We start from the raw sequence: 22,555 nt of genomic DNA, 5'->3' as shown, positions 1-22,555 counted from the left end.
CAGCAGGTGACTGGGGACACGGTCTTTGGTCAAACCATCCTCTGTCACCCTTTGGTAGCAATCCCAAAGGATCCAAGGGTGTTATTTATTCCCAGCTTTGACAAACTCAACTATTCCCTAGCAAGCAGTATGGATTGTATTTGTATCAAATGCCTGCTAATGAAGTTCTTTTCTCACCCGTTGAGAAATGAGTTTGTCCTTTGTGTAAGCCCTGATATTGCTCATTCTCCGAAGGATTAGCCCCAGGGTCTCTCCATGGGACTGGCAGAGAAAGCCTTGGTGTGAACCCACTGACCTGGAGTAATGGAGGGTGCCTGGTGATTATTGATGGATCTTGGAAGGGAGCAGAGGACCTGGAATGAAGATAGGAAACCCAGCATGGTGGCTAGGGATGAAGGCTGCAACATGGAGGGCACTCGTCCCACCATATGGCCTCAGCTTAATCAGGCAGTCAGCTGTGTCTGGCATATTCCCTCTGAGATCTGGAATAATGGAGTGGCATGTGAAACATCTGGGATTTCAGGTGGTCATTTGAGAGGAGTGGATGCTAATTACAGAGGCAGTGTGGCCGATGTGGCAGATGTCAGGACTGAGTGGCATTGCCAGGCAGAGTGCAAGGCAGAGCAGGTAATACAGCTGAGCTTGTAACCCATCATGTACCCTCACAGACCTGTCCCAGCAGGACCCAGAGTGTTGGTGACATTTGCACTTCTGAGCTCGTCCTTGGAATCCCAGAGTCTAGTCTCTGGAAAGCACTGAATAATGATTCAATGGGATTTCTTTATTGTCAGGAGTATATTGGAATATGTACAGCAGTGCAATGCCATGACTCTAGCAAATACCTTTATTTTTTTCCTCCCACTTTCAGTAAAAGGTTGGACATGATTGTCCTGCCTTGTTCTTGACTCTCTCATTCAGTATCTTCTGTTGGCCGTGGAGCTGCTCATTCATTCATTCCCTTAATTATTTCCTAAAGGACACTATAGCAAATGCAGCTGTTTTGACAGGGGTCAAGGGAGGCTTATCGAAACCACATCTTAAGGATAAAATAGAAAGAATTCTCTTCTGGGCAACTAGGCCCTTGGTCTGTATCCAGAGCTATGATCAGAGCAGAGCTTTTAAAGACTTGGGTGCAAGGAGTTGTTCTAGCATTGGCAGTTGCTCCCATTCCTTTGATTAAATGCCTTTTGTTCTTACTCCATCTTGTGTAACTGAAGTCTCTGCAATGTGCCAGCTTTAAAGAGCTAAGTAGTGTTTCCCTGCATGAGAGGAGGGTTATAGTGCCTGCATAAAGCAGAGGGATTCCCAGCTCTGCCACAGAAGTACCTCCAGAACAGGCACCTAAGGGAAAACTTCATCTCTCTGGTATTCTTAGAAAGCAGCCTCTACTGCCATGCAGTATGAAAAGGCTCAGCTAAATTTGCTCTCCTATTGTCTGTATAGCATCTGTCTTTTCTAGTAATGCACAAGTTTGCATGAAAACATTATCTCTTCTTCCTTAAGAACTCATCATTTGTGCCTCTGCTTATTCCCCACATGAAGTCATAATCCTTTATTTATGCTATCACAATGGGTTGCTGTGGAAATGATTACTAATATTAATAACCCAAAGAAGATGACATCAGGTAGGGAATTAGCAGAAAGTGCAGATGAATGCTGACTTTTCTGTAATGCAGTAACAAAGAAAGGTCAGTGAAATACAGAGACCCATTGACAAACTTTCCCCTTAAAGCTAAATATTAAAAAAAATGAGACTTTGCTTCTCTCAGCCTTATAGATAGGAAAATTAGTCAGTCTATAAAATTCTGTGCACTTTCCTTCAGCTCCTTCTGATTCTTTATTACTTTATGAATTAGGGGTAGATACTGTCTCAGAAGACATAGGTGTTCACTGAGTGCCAGATGACCTCCTACTTTAAAATGGCAACTTTAAAGCAGCAAGTTATATTTTTCTTTTCATTAATTGTAGATGTCATAATAGACACTGCACTTATCTGAGTGTCAGTGTTGTTCACTTTGCATATGTGCAGAAGAATCTAATATTTTGAAAGATAAAAACTCAAAAATACGTATTTATAGAGTAGAGATTGTTGTATTAGTCAGTTTTGTTTGTTTTTTAAAGGGGGAGGAGAGTGTCCCTTTCCATACATATTTATCTTCAACAGTAAGGCTGTCAGCCACAGGAGCTGGGTCAGAGGCTGACTGAGATGTCATTTGACTTGCGTAAATGGGGACTCATATTTCTATTCCTTTGCTTTTTTTTCTTTGACTATTCTCTCCCTGGGTTCCTGTTCCAAAAGACAGGATGTTCGTCCTCTCACCTTCTTGACTGAAAGCAACAGCACACGTAATCCACTTCCTTTTCCCCTTCTCAGATCATGGTTTCCCTTTGCAGTGGTCCTTGGGCAGAGCTGGCAGGCAGGTGACAGCACGGCTGTGACACAAGGTGGTTCAGGGGGGCAGAGCAGTGCAGGCGTGCACAAGAACACTACATGGTACCCATCACATCCGTGGTGATGCAAAAGGTGTCTTGCGCCAGGAAAAGCCAAGGAGCAGGGTGGGAGAGGCTGCTTACTCTGCCTTCTGGAAAACATGACTGAGAGGGTGCAGCAGGGAGGGAAAAGCCCAAAGCCCAGCTGCTAACAGTGTGGGTGGTAGATGGAAATTAAAGTAATGTTCTGGCTGTGTCTGGGCTAAGAAATTTGATGTACTGACCATGGAGACTGGGGCACTGCTGGTTTCAAATAGATCTTGAATGCACTTTTCATCTACAGGTCTATGCTGTCCTATCCTATATCTCTATCAGACTTTTAGGTACCTGACAAGAACACTTAGATCATTCTCCTTTGATTTATGCTGCTCAAAGTGGCTGTCTTGTCCCCTTCCTGCTGAATCTGCCATGCTGTTTTCTCTCCTGCCTGTGTGCATGTCAGGGATGACACTCCTGATAAATCTCGACATTCAAGCAAGTTTGCTGGCTTTTCCAGCTCTGCTCTTCTGTCCCCTGTGGTCAGCCAGGCCAAATATTCATGGTCACTGTTGGTACTGCTGCGTTTCAAGGAAACTCTGAGAAGCTGCTGAGTCCCTGTACCCAGGCATAACTGTGGCATAACTCACCAGCCCCACTCTGTCCTGGACTTGCTTGCATTGAACACAAAGGCTGCTGCTTTCTCTCTCCAGTGCCAGTTGTTTCTCCAAATATGAAGAAATGAGGAAGGAACTTAATAGATAGAGACAGGGCAATAAAACACTGAATGAACTTCAGTGTAGGTAAGTGTAAAGTGATTTTCAGCAGGGTCAGGGAGAATGACAATTCTGAATGTTATTCTGATCATCACATATGAAATAATGTGCTCTGACTGATCCGTACCACAGAAATGTGATCCTGGGCTTGTTGAAATTTCCAACTCAGCTGAAAGCAAAATGGAGAACATCATTATGCCACTGATTAAAGCTGTGGTGCATCTGCATGTTGGCTGTTGTGTGCACTTTGCATACATAATCACTTCATTCCAAAAAACGTAAAGTAAAACTGGAAAGATTCAGAAAAGTGCAATAACAACTGACAGATGCCTGGACAGCTAAGGAGACAAACTAAGCAAGCTTTGACTATAACCTGAAAAAAAGACAACTATAATGGGATCATAGATACCTAAAAAGTCAGGAATGATGTGGAAAAGGTGATTGGGGATCAATTGTTCACTGTCTCCTCCACTGCAAGAACCAAGGGAGCTCTAAAGGTAAGGAGCAATTTCAAAAAAAAGAAGGGAAAAGAAGTGCTTCCTTGCACAGTACCTGTCTGAACTCTGAAGCTACTTTGCTACACATTCAAAAGCAAACTGAGCAGACTCCTGGGTCTGGGACAGTGCTGAACTGGTATCAGTCTGTATAACAGCTGATGAGGTGAGGTTTCCAGGAACCATGTACTAAATCTTGGTCACCTCCAGTCCCTGTCTTGGGATCCAAAAGTGGGTATCATCACCTCTAATATGAACCTGGAGACCCCCCATCATGCAGCAGTAAAAAAGAAGCTCTTCCAGGTTCTGAAAGAGTTTTAGAAAAGCAGATTTGGTTATCAGCAGTATTTTTCAGGTAGCGAGCACTGATTTACATTTCTCAGCCCTCCCTCCAGATGGCAATGGACTGCCAGGTGCCTGTCCTCATCTTTCACCTTCAGTGTGTAAGGGCACAGGCCCAATGTTATTCCCAGACAAGCAGCCTTTCCTCCAAGCAGAAGAGATACATATTGTCCTTCCAATCTCTTATCCAACCTCATCAGTTTTAGTTGCCCTGTACCACAAAAATACTTCATTTTTATCACTGTAGGCAAAATCTTGATGTAACTTAATCTTTTCTCAGAACTTTCAAGCTCTTAGATTCCAGGCCAAATGCTACTTAAGCATCATTGTAAAACAGGCCAAACTTTAATATGCCTGGAAAGAAGGAAAAGAAATGGGATAGAAAAAATACCTTAAATAGTTTGAAGTGACTAGTTTTCTTTTAAGAATACTGTGACTTGAAGGATTTAAGAAAGGATAGCTGAAAGCTGATGAGAGAATGATCCTGTGGGTGTAGGGTTACATGTATTTGACTTGAGCTTGGATTTGATTTTTCTTTTAAATGTTGGGGGCCAGGAGAACATGGGCTAATCAATACACAAATTAAATCCTGCAAATCTGGGCATCTGCTTTTCTGTCAACATCACACAGGCATTTTTAAGTGCGGTGCTCGATGCCCTGTTAGCAAGAGGAACATTCAGTGTATGTTTGGTTTTACTTGTGGGGTGTTGGAGGTACAAAAGTGCATTGCAGGTGTGGTGAGTTTGGTCGCTCTCCATCCCACAGCAATCTGGATGTGAGTAGGTCCCGGAGTGAGTAGGCAGCAGGGCTTAGGCTGGGGCCTTCCTCACTGAGGGTGAAAATTTATAGCTGGGCTTGGCCTGTTTTAAAAGTGCATGCAGTCATCTTAGCTCTGTCAGTGAAAATAGGCCCTAAATGCATACACATTTTTCCTTCATGCATAATGCTGTTTCATAGTTAGGATTATTTAGCTTATCCATTACCTCAGTTGTCTGAGGACACACTGTAAAAAAAAGCTATAGAAAAGGCATTTTAGGCTATGTGAATGACTTCAACATAAGGAAAGCATGACTAAGGGCTGAGAGAATGTGCAATGAAAATGACCCTCTTTAGGCTGAAGAAAATTCCCAGAAAAACAAGGCATGTGGGAAATGCCTGGCTCTTAATGTAGCTGGTTGTACAACGTTTGTGGGCAGAAAGCCAGCCCTCCACAAATGCATTATGTGAGCACTATAGTCTCTGTAAACTTGTAATTTTCAAAAAAAACCACATATTTTGGGGGGTATCTGATAGAAAATACAATCAAAGGACCTTGCTTTTATCTCTTTTTCTCTGCTCTGGAGTCTATCTGGCCAGGCATGTGTACTTAATGACTTTACATAATAGAAATACGGAAAACCCCATGGGTCTGTAAAGTACCCGGATTGTGTCATATTGGTGCATTTCTGCTGCATCCAGAGCCTCCCTGTGGGGCAGGCTTGGGTGGTATTGCCTGGGCACTCTCTCAAGTAAGTGGTTTTTAGAATTTCACTTCAACATGCAGCCATAGTTATCATAGTGATGAAAGCTTGCAAATATGATTCCCTTCTTGTCTTTGGAGCTGAGGAAGAGAATAATCTTGTATTGTCAAACCTCCAGTTAGTAATAAAAGCTTTTTTGCAGTGTTGTTTCAGCCAGCTGAGATCCCAGTCCCACTGTCACAGCTGTGTACTCAAACTCCCATGCTGCTTCATCTCACTTTCCCACTCATTTTTTTCTCATTTGTTTCTGAATTAATTTAGCCCCTGCTTGTGTGCTTTTTAATATTGAAAACAATCCTCTTAACATATCCTCGCCATCATCTCCCAGGCTTCCCAAAGCTGGTCCCTGAGGCACAGCTAGAGCCATGCCACTTGTCCTTCATTTCTGCTTGCTGCTGCTGTTCTCACTTCAGCATTTTGCAGAAATGAATGAATGAGAGATGTCTTTACCCTTCTGCTTAAGAATTCTTTCATAATTTCATATAATTTCACAGTGATTCATAATATATTTTTGATGAATGAGCTGTTTCTACAGAAAACCTACAATATCAGGATTCTGTTTCCAACAAGGAGTGAAGGAAGTGCTACTGTTTCGGTTTGGGAGCTTAGTGAATTCCAGACTTTGTGGCTTTTCTTCTACTGTTACATGTATTTTAGTGCAGATTGAATAATTTTTTCCTTGATCAAGACTTAAAAATATTCTGTAGTGAGGAAAAGAGAAGCTGCAGGTAGAGGACAAACCTGGCTCTGGTTACTAGGTAGAAGAGCCACTCTGGGTGCAGGCACGTCACCGGCTGCTAGATGTCTGCAACATCAAGGAAAGCAGAATAAAACACATCTTGGCAACGTAACAGAAACAAAATTATGAAAATCAACTGTGATAAGCGCGTACCAATACAAAAATGCATCTGGTGAAGTAAAGGTGCAAGGACTTTTGCCCAGAAAAACACATTAACCTTTTATGGAGGTTGATGTGTCCTTGGGAACTTGGGAGAGTTTCATAACTTGAGAAGGAACAAGAAATGACAATCTGATAACACTTCCTCAAGAATGCATGGCATTCTTCATTATGAGTTTCATGTTCTCCGCGGGATGTGGATGACTCAGGCTACAACATAAAAAATGTATCCAGACCTATGAAGGATTTTGTTGGTTCCCAGTAAGTTGTAGAACCCGTTATATCTCAGCTATATGTAGTATTTTTTTTAATGAATGAGAAGTAGTACAGATGAATGACCTTGGAAATAATTTAATGATAAGCTTAACTAAAATTAAAGTCTGCTTTCTGCTACGTGATGCAAATCCCCGGGATTTCTGTGAGAAGGAATTTAGCTGAAAAAAATTTGTTAACAAAAGACCAGGTTTTTCTAAAGATAATATTAGCGTGAGTATTTTTAAGCTAAAAAAGCCTTTTCTTTCTGTTTGCACCTTTGCAATATATGTGGGAACAGAAGTGGGCTGGGAGAGAAACTGAAACACTTGCATTTTCTTAGACTTTCAGTAGGACCAAAGTTTTGGACTTTGTGCTGTGTTCAATTCTGTGTTATTCTTGGTCCTTGTTAGGGTGAAGCTGATGTAAAGCTGGAACAATACAATGGGGAGTCAGGCATCTTGTCTTCAGGCTTTTCCCATCCTTATTAAAAAGGATCTGATCCAAAACATGGAATCGCATGCTTGTTGTGTGCTGAGTCTCTGTCTCTGAAATTCCAGCCAGAATCTACATTTCTGTATGAGCCCTATATTTATAAACCCAACCTCAGAAACCCACCAGCTCTGTTGTTCAGAGGAGGTTATTGTGTTGTCCCCTTGGGAATGAGGATTAGCACAGACGTGCCTGCTTGCTCCTCAGCACAGGTGCTTAGTGAAAGAGTAACTGCTTGGAAAGCAGAAAGGAGATCCTTGAAAAGAATTAAGACTGGGCTGATATCCAAGCTGGGAACTGTTCCTGTCCTGTTTGGTTTAGTTCACGCTCATTATATAAATACTGAATGATGGTTGGTTTTGAAGGTGCTGAGCACCTATAGTCTCAGTCAATGTGAGTAGGAGTTTTGCATACTCAATGCACATTCCTTGAGGAAAAGGCTTGGCAGAGGATGCTTACTGAGTGCCCTGCTTAATCCTGCTGCTTGCAGGAATTATATCACAAAGGTTTTCTACTGCGCATTTCAGTTAGGGTTAGTAGATTCTTCCTTGAAGGGCAGAGATGAAAAGAGATGTCCTTACTTGCTGCATAGCAAAATGGCCCTTGGCTGACTTGGCAATCACAATCAGATATTTTTTGAATGTTTTGTCCTCCTATTTGTTCAGGGCTGCTGATGTGTTTGTTCTAAATAGCTGCATGTTGTGTCTCCTGGCAGACCATGCAACAGATGAGTGACCACCGCTATGACAAGCTGACAGTGCCTGATGATGCCGCAGCCAACTGCATGTACTTAAACATTCCCAGCAAGGGCCACGTCCTGCTGCACCGAGCCCCGGAGGAGTACCCGGAGAGTGCAAAGGTGAGAGCCGTGCTGAGGATGCCTGAGAACCTCCAGCATCCCTGCCCCACCAGGAGGTCGGTGGGAACTGAAATCAGATGCTTTTCAAAATGGGCTGTTGTATCCCATCATGGAGATAGCACATGGAAAAAGGTGGGGGGCTTGGGCTCTGTTCTCATCTCCATTACTCATGAGACCCGGTATCTTGTGCCTCTGGTGCTCTTTCCACGTAACTGGATATAGCAACAGCTCCCCCCGCCGCTGCAGTGTGATGTGTGTGAATCCCAGAGCAAAAAGGCCACGTGCACTGAAAACGTTCATATTGATTACAAATGATGAGACAGTTTAGCACCTGCTGATAAATCCATGCCAGTTCATTCTGCAGATAGTTAAAGGGGGAAAAAAAGGGATGTAAAGTGTAATGATTTCTGTTACTTTTTCTTTTCTAAATAGGTATTTGAAAAACTGAAGGACCACATGCTGATCCCAATAGCCAACACAGAACTGGAGAAAGTAGATGGGTCACTCACCTGTTGTGCTGTGCTTATTAACAAAGCTTCAGAATTATGAGTTTACAGAGTCCCTCCCTTGTAACTGGCAATAATGTTACACACAAGGTAGACGAATCTGTATCCACACTTTTATTGTTTTAATTGACAATCTACTGTACCACTGTGCTACTAACCCTTGTTTACAAATTTATTGCTTTGTGAATTTTTCTTATGTCTTTGCAGATGGTATTTAAGGTGGATGTAGGGTTTGTTGGGGGCACATAACTCTGGAAGTATGTTAGTCCCATGGGCTAGCAAAAGACAATTATAATGGCTAACCCCTAGCTTTAGTGATTTAACATACCTGTGTGAAAATTTTATGAAACCCAGCTAATTCTCAATATTTCAAGCACCTCTGTTATCTTTACACTATTCCCTTCCGTCTTCTTTTCTCTTCTTTGCTCTGCATATTTTTTTCCTTCCTCAGTTCTCTGCTTTCAGTGGTGCAAGGTATTGGGGGGACTGAAGAAAACTCAGTGGGCTCATGAACTTGGTATCTTGTGTGGTAGGGAAGCTTTCTGCACAGTGGCTGGAACAGCGGGCACTGAACTGTGCTCACTGTCTCGGCCATATCACATTGCTGCTGCTGGGCAGAGTTGTGGCTGTGGCTGGAATCAGTTTCAGACACCAGGTACCAACTTTGGAAAAAGCTTCCTCCAATGGGAGCGCTGAAGGGCAATGTCTGCCTGGGAGACTTGAATGACAGAAAAAGAGAGTAGCGCAGTAGCACAAGATGCCTCCTGCAAGATCAGGTCCCAGTTTCCTGCTAATGCCATGATTTTCAATGTGGTGAGAATGGGAGGGGAGTTTTTAAAAAGGCCAGATCCTAGGGAGCCTCCTGACCACAAAAATGAAAGACTGAGATGCTTTTGGAAAAGTTAAACCTACAAAAGAAATTTAAAGGATGGGGGTTTTAAATCTCTTTGTTTACATATTAAAAGTTATTTCTGTTTCTCCTTTCTGTTTTCTCCTCTCTTGGAGGCCACTTACTAGCAAAATTCAAAAGAAAAGGGTGATAGAAGGAGTTGAAGGACAGCTATTCCTGGATTATGCCCATGAATAAGAGAAGCTATTTTTTCCTGAAAGATTGGCATTTGTACTTTATCTGCCCTTGGGGCAGTTTTCCTTGGAACAATAACCATCTTATTTTTCTTTTAATTGCATGAATATTTACTGTGGTATTCAGTTAAAGCGAATATAATTTTTGTAGCAGATTCCACAACATGTTTACCCACTGAGTCATACTATTTTTTTCACTACCACAAAGTGAAACACACACCATTGTATTCACATGCTTCTTGTTAAATCATTTGTAAACTAAGGATGGGAGAAATTCCCAAACAGAGGCAGTAGCGGGAACTCTCTAGAGCCTGACAAATAGTCTGAACATGTTATCAACTTCCTAGACATCTCCTCCACCTTTCCTGAACCGTTTGTGGCATGTTGCTAAGGTACAGTAGGAAGTGAGTAAGGGGCTCGGGCAACGTGGTCTGCAGGAAAGCAAACAGTGTTAACCAAGCACACACTCGGATATCCTTTGGAAACCTGCGTGTTTTTTGTGCAGTCATAAGGGAGGAAGCACAAGTACTCATATCCACAGGTACTCTTCACCATATCTCTCGCTGCATCTCAGTGGCTAATGAGGGGAGAACCTCCTGGCAGCTACCAGGATACATCTCATGCTTTGTGGGTGCACTGTATGTTGTGATGACACAAGGTATCATAAGGGAGAGAGTAACGATGAGCAAACATATCCTATGGAAAAAGAGAGCATGTCCCAAAGGAAGCCTTCAGCCAACCAAACAGCAAGTGATTTATTTGGGGTTTTTTAATGACTGTGCTGTCCCAAAGGGTTATCCTAATGTTTCCCCTTTGTCTCTTCCATTCCCATGCACAATCATTTAAGCCTGACCCAGGTGGTCAGGCTCTAAGGATATAAATGTTGCAATGGGGAAATCTTTTTCTGCTTTCCCTTGGTGCTTTTTAAATATCTGATAAAGTATCATGCATTTCAAAATAACATCAAACAGAGATTTTGTGCCAAAAAGTGACCCAGCAGTATTGAACTGTGACCTCCTAGAGGCAAGTTGTAGTCTGTTAAAAACATGTGCAGCCATGGGAGCTGTTATACAAAGCCGAAACAGACCCCCTACCCCGACCTGTCCATGTACCTCCTGGGGCCTGGCCCCACTCCATGTCCTTCAGTCCCTCTTCCCTTCTCTCACTAGGGCGCTGGAGCATCCAGCTACACTGGGACAGTGTTAGGCTGTGGGATTTCTATTTTATTTATCTTTGAATCTTTCTGTGGTGGTTTTTTTTTTCCTTTTACCCTCTCTGACCTTTCACCTGTCTCTTTTTCCTCAGATTCTCATTTCTAGTTTGCTCATCAAGGCATGATGAGCACTTTTCTCTTTTAACCTAGAGTTATTTTGCCTTCTGTTGCCTCAGTTCTCCTTACTTGAGTCTTTTTCTGTACTTCTCCCTCTTCATTGTTCATTCCAAAGAATCCCAACCGTTGGTGGATGAACCTAAACTCACTCCCTCCTTGAGTAGGTGCCAGGAGAGAGGAGAAACTAAGGGGTCTACTTTGGGTCTGAGCGACTTCTTTTGAGCTGGAAGGATGACTGTCAACAGGAGCTGTAGATCCAGAGAGTGACAAGGGTGACTCCTCTTCTTTAGGGTTACTCCACAACAGAGAAACATTTGTGGTGGGCATTGTTAATACCTCGTGTCCTTGAAAGCAAAGGGTGACAAAGCATTCTCCTAGCTCCCTAGGCGAGGGAGAGGAGGAGTTGGGATCTCAGAGCTGAGAAACATCTGTGTAGACTGAGAGGTTGTTTCTTCATCTCTTGCCACTTAGATTTCCTTGGCTTCAGTGTGGCATTTGGTATACAGAAAGAGCAAGGAGTGGCTGAGGGACCTGAATTCCTTCGAGTGTTAATTTCAAGTTGTATTCAAACTCTCTAACTTCAGGCACAAAATTTAGGTGCTCTAAAACCACACCTGCTTTCTCTCTGTTGGTCTCAGTAGATATCACAGCCTCCTAACACAGACGCTCTAAATTACATCTTAGTCTCATGCCAAAAGTTACCGAAGCTGGTTAGTGGGATCGCCCTCACCTCACCGCTTTTAGTGTTAGTCTTTATTCTGGCATTATAAAGCAAAAACATTACAAGCACTTCAGTTTGTGCATTTGCAGTATGGTACTAAGAACTAAAATCATGCCAAATGCTTCTTGTTCTTGCTGTTTGCTTTTTTTTTGTTGTTGTTGCCCAAACAAAGAATTAATTTATGAGGACATTTCTGCAGTGACAAATGTGCATCTTATGGGTGTCCTGTATATTTTGTCACCAGAACATTTCTCAGATGCCTGATCTAAATCATCATTCTTGATTAATATAAATAATAAAATAAAATCCCAAACCAAAAAAGGAGATGAGACACTGAACACTCATAGCTGCCCACATAATACAGTTGATAACAACTGTCAGGATATATGACAGAGCAGGCCAGTACAGAAGTTCTTGTGGTTAATAGCTCAGCGATGGGGCTTGAATTACTCATCAAAGGTTTTTTTCCTTTGAGCAATCAGTTTAGCTCAGTTCAAATGAAAGAGCTACAATGTGCATTATAGATACTTCATGGATGTTATCTTTGCTAAGAGTTTAGGGAGATCTGTGATATGTGGGCTTCTTTCTTCAACAGAATGTGAATACAGTGTTTCTCTCTGCAATGAAAATGTGAATGCATACTGTACCTTATGAGATAAACTTGAATTCTTCCATTTATGTATTTTTGTGTTTACCATGCTAATATTCAGTTTTAAATAGAATGCCACTGTGTGAAGTTATGCTCTGATTTTTTTGGTGATTTCCATGTGATAGATATAGAGCTCATAGGCACCACTATGTCCAGTTTTGAAAACAAAAAGTCAGTGGACAGAATGCTGTTTGTTCACAGCAAATTGGAGATGAAAGATGGGAAAAAATGAGCTTTTGATTTTATTCAGCTTCTTTTACATTATATCTGCGAAGTCAGAGCCAAATTAATAGAAAACATCAACATTCACATGGAACCATTTGAGGAAAATAATTTACTATTTAAGATTCTCTATTTTTGTTTTTATCAATAAGGAAGCTGAAAAGATAAGCCTGCTTAAAGAATGGTATTTGTAAAGTGGTTGTGAACAAAGTATCAGTGGACTTCATGTATTTTCAGAGAAGTTTTAACTGGACGTGTGATGTAAATTGTATAGAGTTGTATGTGAATCGTGTTAGTCACTGTTTTACATTGTATTGTTCTGCAGTGCACAAATGTGACTACTGAGCACAGAAGCGTTACATTCATTAAACTTAAAATCTTGTTGCAGTATATAGTTCCCCACTTTTTGTGCCAAAAACATCAATACATTCCATAATCTGTCCTAATAGAGGTTTGCACTTTGATTTAATTTTTTTTTGGTGACTCTTGCAGTTTCAGTACTATATATCCCCATCACGAAGGAATAAAGTGTCAGTTGTACCGTGCCCTGTGTAGTTTGTGCTTCTTGTTTTGGAACTGAAAGTATATGTATTTAATTTAATTTAATACTGTTTCATGCTGTCTTTTTATTATGAAGCTTGTTACATGCCTAGAAATAAAGCCAATTATAGACAGTAGCACTAAAACCTTTAAGCCTGTTAGGAGAAATCTTGCCTCTTTTTAGAACAAATCACAATTTTAGACTCCACATTGAAGAACAGTTTATAGAGAGGAGATATTGCCTATAAGTTCTAGATACAGTGGTTGTGATATATTTCATTACTGTCCAAGGTAAATAAACAGATGTTAGCATAGTATAGTATGTTTCTCTTTAGTTCCTGTATTTACTGTAAGTTACAAAAGGTGAAACTACAAAGGTTTAGTGGCATTCCAGTTCTGGTTAAATTATTCACATAGCTCGTGTGTCCTTTCTCCCCCACGATGTCCAGAGAGGTGACTGCATTCCAGACGTTTCTTCGTGGTAACATGACAGGTGGTCGCACATTTTATATCTAAATACTACCTGTTGAGTGCTACAAATAGTGCACGTGGGGCTCCTCTCTGCCTGTACCCCTGTGCTCTAATGCCAGTAGGTTACAATATTAGGATCAAGAATCCCAAGAGACCGTGCAGTTACTCCAGCTTCATGGCCATGTGTGTAAGTGCTCGTGGGCCGTCAGCGCCATCTCATGGCAATCCAGAAGTCCGTTGTTGGAGGCCTTAATATTGTTGCTTCAGCTTTTTAAGAAATCCAAAATAATTTAACAGAGTAGGAATTAATTAACTGTAGCAAAATAATTACATCACTTTTAAACTGTACTGTTTTGCTAGAAATGGGACTTTAAACAAGCCATAATCTGTTACTCTTCTTGCCAGGGAAGCAGGGACAAGGGAAGAATTCATTAGGGCTGATCTAAACACAGCCTTTGTACTAATTTAACTACATTGTTTAAAAGTATGATTTTTATACTAATATATTTAAATCAGTTCTATGTCTAATGTGGATACTTTTAGTGTGGTGCAATTAATATTTGTAAACTACTGCATTTACATGTGTACCCATATCTACAGGGGAGAGTTGGTATCAATTTACTTGAACTTGTTTCTAAATGGCAATTATTAAAAACAAAATCTATAAAAGCCACTCCCACTTGCCACATTAAGAAGTTTCTCACAGAATATCCAACCTTTAAAGGCGAAATCATAACAGTAATTTAAAAAGGAGTGTTCTTTGCAAAAATTAGCTGTAGAATATTACTTCATCAATTAGAGACTTCTGCGCTTGGCTGTATGGATTCACTCCCCATTCTAAGTACATGCTGCCGAAAAAACATCAGTCACTGTCTCCTGCATAATAAAATCCAGACATTCTGATGCTCTCAAAAACCTCATCCCCAAAAATTCATGACCTGTAGGTCGATTGCTGTGGTTTAGTAGCTGAAAACTTGCCACTAGTTGCTGCAGATTCCAAAATTTATTTGTAAGTTTACTGTAGAAATTTATACTAGATGAACATTACATATGAACATACCCATAAAATCAGTGCAGTGTCCAAAATCTTCCCAGCTGCCTTGAAAGAAATGACCCATAACTCACTCTACATTGAGGCTCATTTCTGAGTATCAAGTGGCTGTTACCCTCCTGAAATGAGTTTCATGCAGAGTAGTCTTCTTCCTGCTGCCTGGACCTTTATATCCTGTTAGGGTTTATTGGCATTAAGTCTGCTAAAATATATTCTATTCTTGTATCTCTAACTGCATGTTCTCTTCCTGTTTGATGAAGTTAAATCATTCCAGTTTGTCTCTTACGTGGCTCAGGAATCAGCAGCCTAACCCTCCAGACATCACATGGCTTTGAACTGCACCTCTGGCTGAGCAAGGTTATTAACAAATACTCTAACTCCAGAATGCATGATAGATGGTTTTATCAGCAGTGTTGTACAGAGCCAACAAAGTCTGCAATATAATCCACCTTGAAGAGGGGGAGCTGGAAGGCATGTGGTTTAATAAACAAGGATGGGAATCAGGGGCTGGGAAGATGCCTGGCAGCCCCAGGAGGAGGCGGGAGCGGCCTCTGCTGCTGACAGGCCCGGAGAGGGGCAGCTTCAACCCGCCGCTGCAGCCAGGAGTGTGGCGGCAGGACAGCGAGGAGGCGGCCCTTCCCGGCCCGTGCCCGTGTCATGCGGCGGGACGAGGCGGGACGAGGCGGGACCACGTTCCAGCTCCCGCCGCGAGGGGGCCGCGCGCCACTCCGCGCACGCGCGAATGGGCGGGGCTGGGGGCGGGGCGGAGCGCTGTCCCTGAGCGCCCATTGGCGAGGCCGGCGGGGGCGGGGCCGGCCTGGAAGCAGCGCCCCGGGCGGGTTTCCCCAGCGGTGCCGGGCTGGGGCCGCCATGGAGGGCTCGGGGCCCGGGTCGGGGTCGAGCTCGAGCTCGGGGCTCGCGGGGCGGCCGCTGACGGAGGACGAGATGGCGGAGGTGAAGAAGGATGTAAGTGGCGGGCTGGGCCCAGAGCCGCAGTGCCCGGACCGGGCGCGGAGCTGCGAGTGGGGCCCGGTTGTGGGGAGCGGAAGGAGGGACCCGGGGCCGCCGCCTCCGCTTGGTCACGTCGGGCGGGCCCGGCCCCGCGGCGCCGCTGGGAAGGCGGCGGGGAATTCCGGAGTCCCCGCGGTGTGAGGCCGGTAGTGACCCGCAAAAGCTTAGCCCTGGGCCCGGTGTGCACCCGCGGTCCCGGCTGCCGGCTGTGCCGCTGCGAGCGGCCCGCCCCTGTGTGGCGTTTCAAGGCCAGAGCAGCGCGGGGCCGGTTCTCCAGGTGTCTCTGCAGCGGGATAGGCCACAGGAGGCAGCAGCCGGGATGAGTAATTAACGTGGTGCTCAAAGCCTGGCTGTACATGTATGTCCTACTCCTGGTGTCAATGAAATTCGCTTTTAGAGAGCGTGAATATCTTCATTAAATATAGTTAAATACTTTTTATTGAGTCTTCTTGTTCTATATTTTCCTGATCCTCCCCATATTTATTCACTGATGTCTGATTCTGAGGGAATACTTCATCCTGATTCAGTCTGGATTAATTTATCTCCTTGTGAGACTCGGAAGCAAGCAATGTGCTAACCAACCTCAACAAGTGATTGGTTAATTAAAAAAAAATAAAATCACAGTTTATTAGTTACTTACTGCCCATCCATGTTTGCAATTTACAGTGTCTTATGTTTGACTTATCGAGGGTTTTATGTTCCTTTAAAGTACAGTAAGGATTCTTAGGATTTCCATTTTGGTTTCTTAGTAGCTTTATGCTTATGTCATTTTTATTAAATGCTTTGTTTGGTTCTGTGAGACATGTTCAAGTTAGTACTTGCTTCTGTGGAACCACGGGGTGATACTGCAATAGCTGGCATCTGGTAGTTACACCAGAAAAGGACAAGAACTGCTTAAGTCAAACTATATCTAACACAATATGTATGTTAATCTGTGTCAGTGACTGAACCCACAGCTGGAAGCCAGCTTGCAAGAACATCTTGGTCTCGGTAAGCTTGTCTTGAGGAGGATGTGGGGAGCCATATAAAACCGTTGATACTGAGTAGGGTCACAAAAGACAGCGTGCTTTCCCAGGAAGATGATCTCTGAGGGAATGTGATTCGGTACTAAGTGTTACAGTTCCTGAAGATGGGAAGTAGCACTGCTGCTGAAGTGCTTAAGACAGATGCCTCTGCTTTCCCATGCCCAACACTGACTGCATGTTGGGGCTTTAGATGATCGATAGAGTCACCTTCCATGGACAGACTTCCACCTCTTTCTCTTTGCTCGTTATAGAGAGGACTCGAGCAACCAGTTTACACTTGTACACTGCAGTTATGCTGCAGGAGGAAATAGAGTTGTTTTGCTTTTGCTAGTCATCAGACTTGCAGTGGTCTGTGCAGCATGTTAGAGGTGTGCAAGGTGCTTCAGGTGTTTAGTCTAAAATATTGAACCAAAAGAAGGCACTTTGCTGAAGACAAAAAGCAGCCAGTAATGTTGATGAGAGTATGTACATTTAAGGGTGAAAGCACGTGTGTTTTGGATGGCAGTAATCTGTCAATTTGTCAATAGTGGTGTTTAGTTACAAACCTTTTAAACTGTGAGTATATTCATGCTGTTGCTCTGACACTGCTTTTGCTCTATGTACAGAAAATATCAGTATCTGCAATATTTTGGAGTTGTGCCTCATGAATACAAATAGTATGGAAATGTGGCAGTAGGGTGGTCAGTAAGAATAAGTATGTCTGTAGACAAGGGTGCTGTTTGATATAATTTCTTTTCATTTTTAGTTGTTTACTGTTTTGAAATGTGCTAACCACAGACTTGATGTAATTAACATTTTCTATAATAGTCAGCTTATTTCTTAATATGCATTAGAACTCCTGAATTCACTCAAAGAACTAATGAAAAGGATAATTAGGTAACAGGGTTTTTAAAATTTTTTTACACTAGAAAAATCTCAGTAATGCAGTGGCAGCTTTAAAAACTCTTTGGCTAACCTGTATCAAAATCAAATCTGTAGGTTTCAAGTACAGACTTCTAAATAAATGGAAGTGTTGGCTAATACAAGTTGGCTTTGTTTTTCAGGCTTTAGAAAGGATGCGTCCTTACCTGTGTGATAAAATCATAGCCGAGAGACACTTCGATTACCTGCGTTCAAAGAAAATACTCACTCGAGAGGACACTGAAGAAATTTCTGCTCGATCTTCCAGTAGGAAAAAAACTGGGAAGTTATTGGACTACTTAGCAGAAAACCCAAAGGGACTAGATGCTTTGATTGAATCTATCAGACGAGAAAGAACACAAAACTTCCTGTTACAAAAGATAACTGATGTAGTGTTGAAAGTCAAAAATGAAAAGCTTGAAGCTCTCAAAGGTAACAAGTTTATAATAATGTGTGTAAGACATAAGTTTTATTTTGAGGGTCTGCAAAATTAAAGTCTTCCTCTACTGTTTGGAAATATCACCAGTTTGGGCTTAAGATCCTAGTGCATGTATCCTGGCTTTGCCTTTTTACTATCTGAACACATCGTAAATAATTAATTGCAAAAACACCCCCTATTGTGTTGTTATGGTGGATAAATCTGTCTTCACATTTCAGTTTTGCTTTTCAAAAATAGGTGGTTATCTTCCACCTTGCATTTCTCTTGAAGCTATTTGCTGCAGTGGCAGGTTGCTCTGGTTTTGTTAAACTTTGCACCTCAGCAGAAGATATGCCAGCAAATGCAACCTGAGGGGAGTTCCCCTGTATGTGTTCAATGCCAGAGCTTAAAATTAGACACTGTAAATACGTGTGTGCATTGTTTCATGCAGGCACAGAGGTTTTGTTGACACACAAAGCTTGAAGTGACTACGTGTATTCAGATTTTAAGGCAGAGGAAGAAAGTATAAGCTTTCTACGCCAAAAGCTTTACTTCCCCTTCCACACTCAAAAGAGAAATAAAGAAGGAAGAAGTACGTTTTAACCCTAGAGATGAAGGGCCTGAAGTTTTCTCTGGCTTCAGGTAAAACAGCCTTCAAATGCTGTCCACTCTGGAGCTGAACCATGTAGCTGAAATTTTTAAAACTTTGAAGAACACAGAAAAATCAAACAAAAATTGGGCTGAAAGGCTAAAGTGACTTTCTGAAATGAACCTTAAATTACAGTGCATCTTTGACAAATACTAGCTGATACTGAGGTGCAGAGAAACAAATCACATCAGCCTAGATAACCTGCATGTTTGTTTTCTAATTTGTCATGAATATTGGATGTCACAGGGGAGATGAAGTGTTAAAAATACAGACAATTGATCTTTGACAGCCTTACTGTTATATAAATCAGAACACAGTTTTAAGAGGGCACCATACTGTAATTAAATCCAGTTTCTGTCTTTTTATCTTAGGTCTAAGCTGCAGCACCTGTATGACCTCACTGTACGGAGGAACAAATAATCTTTCTAGATCATTTTCTGATGAATCAAATTTTTTTGATAAAACAAAAGACAAAGAGTCTACCCAGATACATCATCCAGAAGAAGATTATAGCACCGCTGCTTTTGTGTCTGCTGTCTCTCTTCATTCAATGAATTTACCAATTGCAGAGATGGGAAATTCACAGAGCACTGTTTTCTCAGCCACCCTCCCAGGGCCTGGAGACCCAGGTGCACCCCCTCTACCCCCAGAGCTCCAGTCAGACCAGCAAGATCCATGTACTAGTTCAAGTGACAATTGCTTTTTACCTTTAAGATCACGTTCTCTTCAACCACAGCAAATGTAGTGACGTTGGTATGTTCATCCAAATGGTACTGAAACTTTGTGTGATGTCTCATACAGCTTAAAAAGATGTTGTTTTGAAACTGTTAGCAAAATCAGAGGAAACAATATATAATCTATGCATTTTCTGTTTTAAGTCTTATTTTGTAATTGTATGGCTCTGGAGCTGCTTGATTTTTTTTTTTTTCATTTTGTTTTGGTTTTGTTTCATTTTGTTTTCATTTAGGGAGCTTTTTTCCAAAACATCTTGGTACTATACCAGCAAAGGTTTGTTTTTTAAACCAATGTGTATAAGATTTCACATGTAGCTGCAGATATTTATGCTAGAATTATAGAAAAATGGGTTTTTTCTTCCTACAGAAACTAACAAGTCAGCTTTTCTTAGTGTTTCTGTGATGGGTGAATTGGGAAAGATAGTTAGGAAAAGTAGTGAGTATGGAAAAACAAAAAATAACTTTCTAAACTAAAAGCTTAAGCTTACTTACCAAAAAGGTTAAACTCATTTACCAAGTTAAATGTTTCTCAGCAGGATAATTTCCTGCTCTCCATGTATGCGTATGCAGCTCCATTTGCTAAAAACCTTACAAATCTGGCCAGATCTGTAGCTGTGCTTATTTGCAAGGAGTCTCTTCATTGTCTGAACTTTGTCCTGCTGGTAAACCAAAAGGCACTGGATATCAAAAATATACTTCTGCAAGTCTTGACATGTTATTCTTGTATATTAGTTTGAGATTCCTGATTCGAGATGCACTTTAAATATAAATTCTCATTAGTACTGGAAAAAGGATGTAAACTGCTGTAACAGCATCATGAGGGCTGTAAGAAAATGTTATTGTAGGATGCTTTTAAGGAGCAAAGCTTATATGTTTTGTCTCAGTAGGGAAAAGTGGAGGAGAAGTCCTGTAACAAGAAAGTATCCATACCTGAGGACTTCTGGAAATGTGGCACTTCAGATACCTCCTTTTCAAAGCAGACAGACAGGTTTACATTTCAAATTGTTTAGAGTCAAATGCATTTTAAACTGCTTCAACATGGGAAGGTTCTCATTTCTTGACACAGTGTAACATACTGTATTCCTCTCACACTCTTGAGTTGTAATCTGCCTTTAATGCAGGTGGCCTATAATAATTTTAAAATTAGGTAAACTCTTACTTGGACATGTGTACAGTTGTGTTCTGTGGTACTACACTTAAAAGTGATGGGATGTTTTCAGTATATCAAAGGGTAGGTTTGTATTTAAGGCCCTCATACTGTGCTATAGCCATATAATTCCATTTAAATTCACAACGAGGTAATATTCCTAAACTGCTCTCCTTTTATGGAGACAGGTCATCTGTAGGACCTCAATATAGTCTCTATAAATTGTTTTTCATTACTACTCTGGTTTTGGAAGTAGGTGAAAATAAACTGCAATATTCAACTACACTCCATACCGAGTATATGAATAGCTTACATCTGATAATGATGTGTTTATAAGAATCCTTGTTTTTCTTGTATGCATCTACAGTCATAGACTGTAGGATGGTGAAAGTGCTTTTCAGTGAAACTGCCTGGATTAGATGGCACTCGGGAAGTTAAGTGCCTAAATATGCAAGCAAAACTTTGCTCTCTAACACGAAATTAAGGGTAGGCTGAAATCCCTCTCTTCCATTAACTTGAACTGTAGTTGCACTTACTCGAGATGTCTAAAAAGTGATTTGTCTAAATGCCCACTGTAACCACTTAAAGAGCTGTGCTTAGGTTTGGGTCCCTTCCTGGATTGCTGTAAAGGGAGGAGAGCGAGCAAGCTTGGCCTTAACAAAGTGCCTCAGCTCAGGGTGGAGGCTGCCTTGCAGCTCTCACCTCACACTGGGGTGTGCCACCCACCCAGCACGCAGCCTGCAGGAAGCCTACCCTACAGGGACCACTCCCTGGGAAGCTACTGACCTGAGATCTTGAATGAATGTATTATCCTACCAAATGTTTATAGCGTGCATTTTGTAAAAATATTTTTATCACAACTTTTGGAATAAATTCTTTTGTACAGTTGCCTGTTTGCCTGCCTGCCTCTCTTGTTATTAAGATGTGCAGGTTGCAAGAGCAAGTGCCGATAAGTGGATATGTGGTTTTGGTTTTGTGTGTGCGGGAGGCTTTTGTTCTCCTTGTCTTGTTAGAGAGGTTTGTCTTTGGTGGAAAGACTGACTTAATGTGAAACACCTGTGCCAGTAGGACTGCACTCAAGAGCAGTCTATAGGGCAAACATGCATATGAAATCAAGAACTCAGCTGCTTAAATAGTTTCTGTGGTTCATGTCTAGTATTACTAACCTGATTCTTGCTTTTTTTTCAAATTACTGCTCAGCTTCCTACAGGTGTGAGAAGTGTTGCCTCCAGCGATGCATATATTGACTTCATTCTTAAATTAAGATTTTTATTAATGGGGGGGAGAAACAAGAACTTTGAGTGCTGAGGAGCATGACTCAAAAAAGGAATTGCAAATGTTGCAGGGACTGTGGAGTTTCACTTCAGTGGTCGTTTTCATTGGACTTTGTGTGTAGGGCTTCTGTCAAAATAATGATCATGACATTGATTACGAAATGTCAGCTGGACACAGTTTCAGTAGCTTTACAGTAAAGGACTTGATCATATTATAACCAAAACCTCTTGCTCAGACCTTATCCCGCTTCTGTGGTAGTATAAGTAATCTGAACATAGAATCATAGAATACACTGAGTTGGAAAGGACCCATCAGGATCGTTGAGCCCAACTCTTAGCGCTGTGCAGGACACTGCAAGAATCACACCATGTGCCTGATAGTGTCGTCCAAATATCTCTTGAATGCAGACAGGCTTGGTGCTGTGACCACTTCCCTGGGGAGCCTGTTATGTGCCCGACCACCCTCTGGGTGAAAACCTTTTTCCTGATATCCAGCCTAAACCTCCCTCTACACAGCATCGTGCCATTTGAACCATGCCAGTAAGTATTTTAGCTGATACAGTAACAGATAAATATAGCTACATATATATATGTGTGTGTGTGTGAACGACAAGGGAGGTCTAATAGAAACTTTTTCCAACAAATTTCACAAATCTGTTGTGGTAAAGATACCCTGCTGGATAGACAGCGCTGGTCAGCGCTATGTCTGCCCTGGGTTAGCCCAG

The 22,555-nt window shown here is 41.9% G+C and overlaps 2 protein-coding genes across 3 annotated transcripts in view; both read left to right on the top strand.

Annotated features, from left to right (window-relative positions):
* DDAH1 (dimethylarginine dimethylaminohydrolase 1) overlaps nt 1-13,155 on the top strand; it is a 59,691-nt gene extending 46,536 nt beyond the window's left edge. Inside the window, exons 5-6 of the mRNA XM_017805643.1 lie at nt 7,956-8,099; nt 8,532-13,155. Coding sequence (XP_017661132.1) covers nt 7,956-8,099; nt 8,532-8,648 — 261 coding nt within the window. The 3' untranslated portion in view covers nt 8,649-13,155. The remainder of the gene's footprint in view (nt 1-7,955; nt 8,100-8,531) is intronic.
* Nucleotides 13,156-15,484: 2,329 nt separating this feature from the next.
* On the top strand, nt 15,485-21,441 carry BCL10 (B-cell CLL/lymphoma 10). Of its 2 annotated transcripts, none has more exons than XM_017805553.1 (3): nt 15,485-15,638; nt 17,752-18,040; nt 19,047-21,441. In XM_017805553.1, the coding sequence occupies exons 1-3, from the start codon at nt 15,543-15,545 to the stop codon at nt 19,418-19,420; spliced, it is 759 nt and encodes a 252-aa protein (XP_017661042.1). In that variant the 5' UTR covers nt 15,485-15,542; the 3' UTR covers nt 19,421-21,441. The 2 variants fall into 2 exon arrangements, with proteins under 2 accessions (XP_017661042.1, XP_017661043.1); XM_017805554.1 differs by lacking the exon at nt 15,485-15,638 and adding an exon at nt 15,940-16,041.
* Nucleotides 21,442-22,555: the final 1,114 nt, after the last annotated feature.

This window comes from Lepidothrix coronata, unplaced genomic scaffold, assembly GCF_001604755.1.
Source record: "Lepidothrix coronata isolate B3197 unplaced genomic scaffold, Lepidothrix_coronata-1.0 Scaffold12, whole genome shotgun sequence".
NCBI classification, from domain to species: Eukaryota; Metazoa; Chordata; class Aves; order Passeriformes; family Pipridae; genus Lepidothrix; species Lepidothrix coronata.
This window is presented reverse-complemented; position numbering and strand designations above follow the sequence as displayed.